Source organism: Lactuca serriola, chromosome 7, assembly GCF_051521515.1.
Source record: "Lactuca serriola cultivar US96UC23 chromosome 7, Lser_US96UC23_V15, whole genome shotgun sequence".
Taxonomy (NCBI): Eukaryota; Viridiplantae; Streptophyta; class Magnoliopsida; order Asterales; family Asteraceae; genus Lactuca; species Lactuca serriola.
The window spans coordinates 163,417,779-163,419,744 of NC_136414.1; the positions used below are offsets into that span (position 1 = coordinate 163,417,779).

The window sequence follows — 1,966 nt, forward strand, 5'->3', positions numbered from 1 at the left end:
TTCTCAAGGATGAACTTGACTTCCTAATTCAAAACCTCCGTTTTTCCATTCATTTGGGGAAGATAGGCGGTAGAGACACGATGGTTCACATTGTAATTCTTCAATAAAGCCTCCATCATCTTGTTTCAAAAATGTGTCCCACAATCAATAATGAATGTCCTAGGTACACCAAATCTCACAAAAATATTAGACTTTAAAAACTCGATATTTGTTTTGGTATCATCTGATCTTATGTCTTTGACCTCAATCCATTTAGAAACATAATCCACCGCGAGTAAGATGTAAACGTTGCCAAATGAGACAGGAAATGCCCCATGAAATTTATCCCTACACGTCAAAAACTTCACAAACAAGGATAAGATTCTGTGACATTTGATTCTTTTGAGAAATATTCCACGTCCTTTGGCACCATTCACAACTTTTACAAAAAAAGTAGCAATTACATGTCATGGTTTGCCAAAACAATCCACATTCAAGAAATTTTCTCAAAGTCCGATAAGGTCTGAAGTGTCCCCCACAAGCAAGTTCATGACAAAATTGTAGAATAGATTGATGATCTTGTTGGGGTACACATCTCCTAATGATTTGATTGGGACAATGTTTCCATAAATAAGGTTCATCCCACACATAGTATTTTTCATCACTTTTCAATTTATCTTTTGATCACGTGTGAATGCGTCGGGATACCTCTTTGTGACCAAAAAGTTAACGGTATCGACACACTAAGGAATAGATTAAGTAAGGGAAAAGAGATGCTCATTCAGAAAATCGTCCCACAATGGGAACGGAGTTTCATTTGAAATGATCTAGCTTAGATGGCTAGAAATAATGTTTTCACATCCACTCTTGTCCCGAATCATCAAATCAAATTCTTGCAATAGTAAGATCCACCATATGAGTCTTGGCTTTGCATCTTTTTTTTGTCATTAGGTAGTTGAGAGCCGCATGATCTGAATACACATTGAGTTTGCTACCAAGTGGATATTTCCTAAACTTCTCCAAAGCGAACACTATGGCCAATAGCTTATTCGTCGTGGTTGGGTAGATGCTTTGAGTATTGTCTAGTATCTTGATGCATAATAGGTCATATAGGAGGCTCTTCCATTCTTCCAATGCCACCAAGATTTGATGAAAACTGGAATATCCATCTAGAAAATAATATTGAGACTTCCCAGCCAACCTTTCTAACATTTGATCAATGGAAGGCAATGGAAAAAGGTATTTTATCGTGCTTGCATTAAGCTTGCGGTAGTTACTACATACTCTCCACCCGTTTTGCACACGTTTCGGAACCATTATACCTTTGTTTTTCTCAACCACCGTGATTATCATCTTCTTTGGTACCACTTGCACTGGGCTCACCCACTTGCCATCCAAGATTGGATATATCATACTCGAATTAAGAAGCTTTAGGATCTCTTTCTTCACAGCTTCCATTATGGGGTGATACAATCTTCTTTGTGCATCCTGGTTTGGCTTTCACTCATCCTTCATCAAACATTTGTGCATACAAGTGGAAGGACTTAATTCTTTTACATCCGTAATCGTCCAACCCATTGATTCTTTGTGATCTTTCAACACTTTAAGGATTTTCTGTTCTTCAACTTTGGTTAAGTGGGCAGAGATGATAATTGGAAGTGTCTCTTTATTTCCTAAATATGCATACTCCAAGTGTTGAGGCAAAACCATTAGCTCCAATTCCGGTGGTTGGACAACGGAAGGTGGCAATTTTTTGTGAGTTTGAGATAACTCAACTTTCTGGACATTAAATTATGTAGACTTTCTCATTTCCAAATTGTTGACCAGCTTTTCAATTTGAGGATCTAAAGAATAGAGCTTTAATTTCTTGGTGAGCTTTCCACAATCGAATTGATTACTTAAGATCATATCCAACATGTCACCATTTTTCAACTCAAATAACTCTTGGGTTAGTGGTTCAATAACATCAACAAGATACAAAGAGGAG

The 1,966-nt window shown here is 37.3% G+C and overlaps 1 protein-coding gene across 1 annotated transcript; it reads right to left on the reverse strand.

Annotated features, from left to right (window-relative positions):
- Window positions 1–864: 864 nt before the first annotated feature.
- On the reverse strand, window positions 865–1,437 carry LOC145064506 (uncharacterized). Its single transcript, XM_079011946.1, has one exon. It carries the CDS (start codon window positions 1,435–1,437, stop codon window positions 865–867), a length of 573 nt encoding a protein of 190 aa, XP_078868072.1.
- Window positions 1,438–1,966: the final 529 nt, after the last annotated feature.

Bases quoted from the DNA above. Each gene is read 5' to 3' on its own strand.
- LOC145064506 (XM_079011946.1), bottom strand. From the start codon at position 1,437: ATGGAAGCTGTGAAGAAAGAGATCCTAAAGCTTCTTAATTCGAGTATG.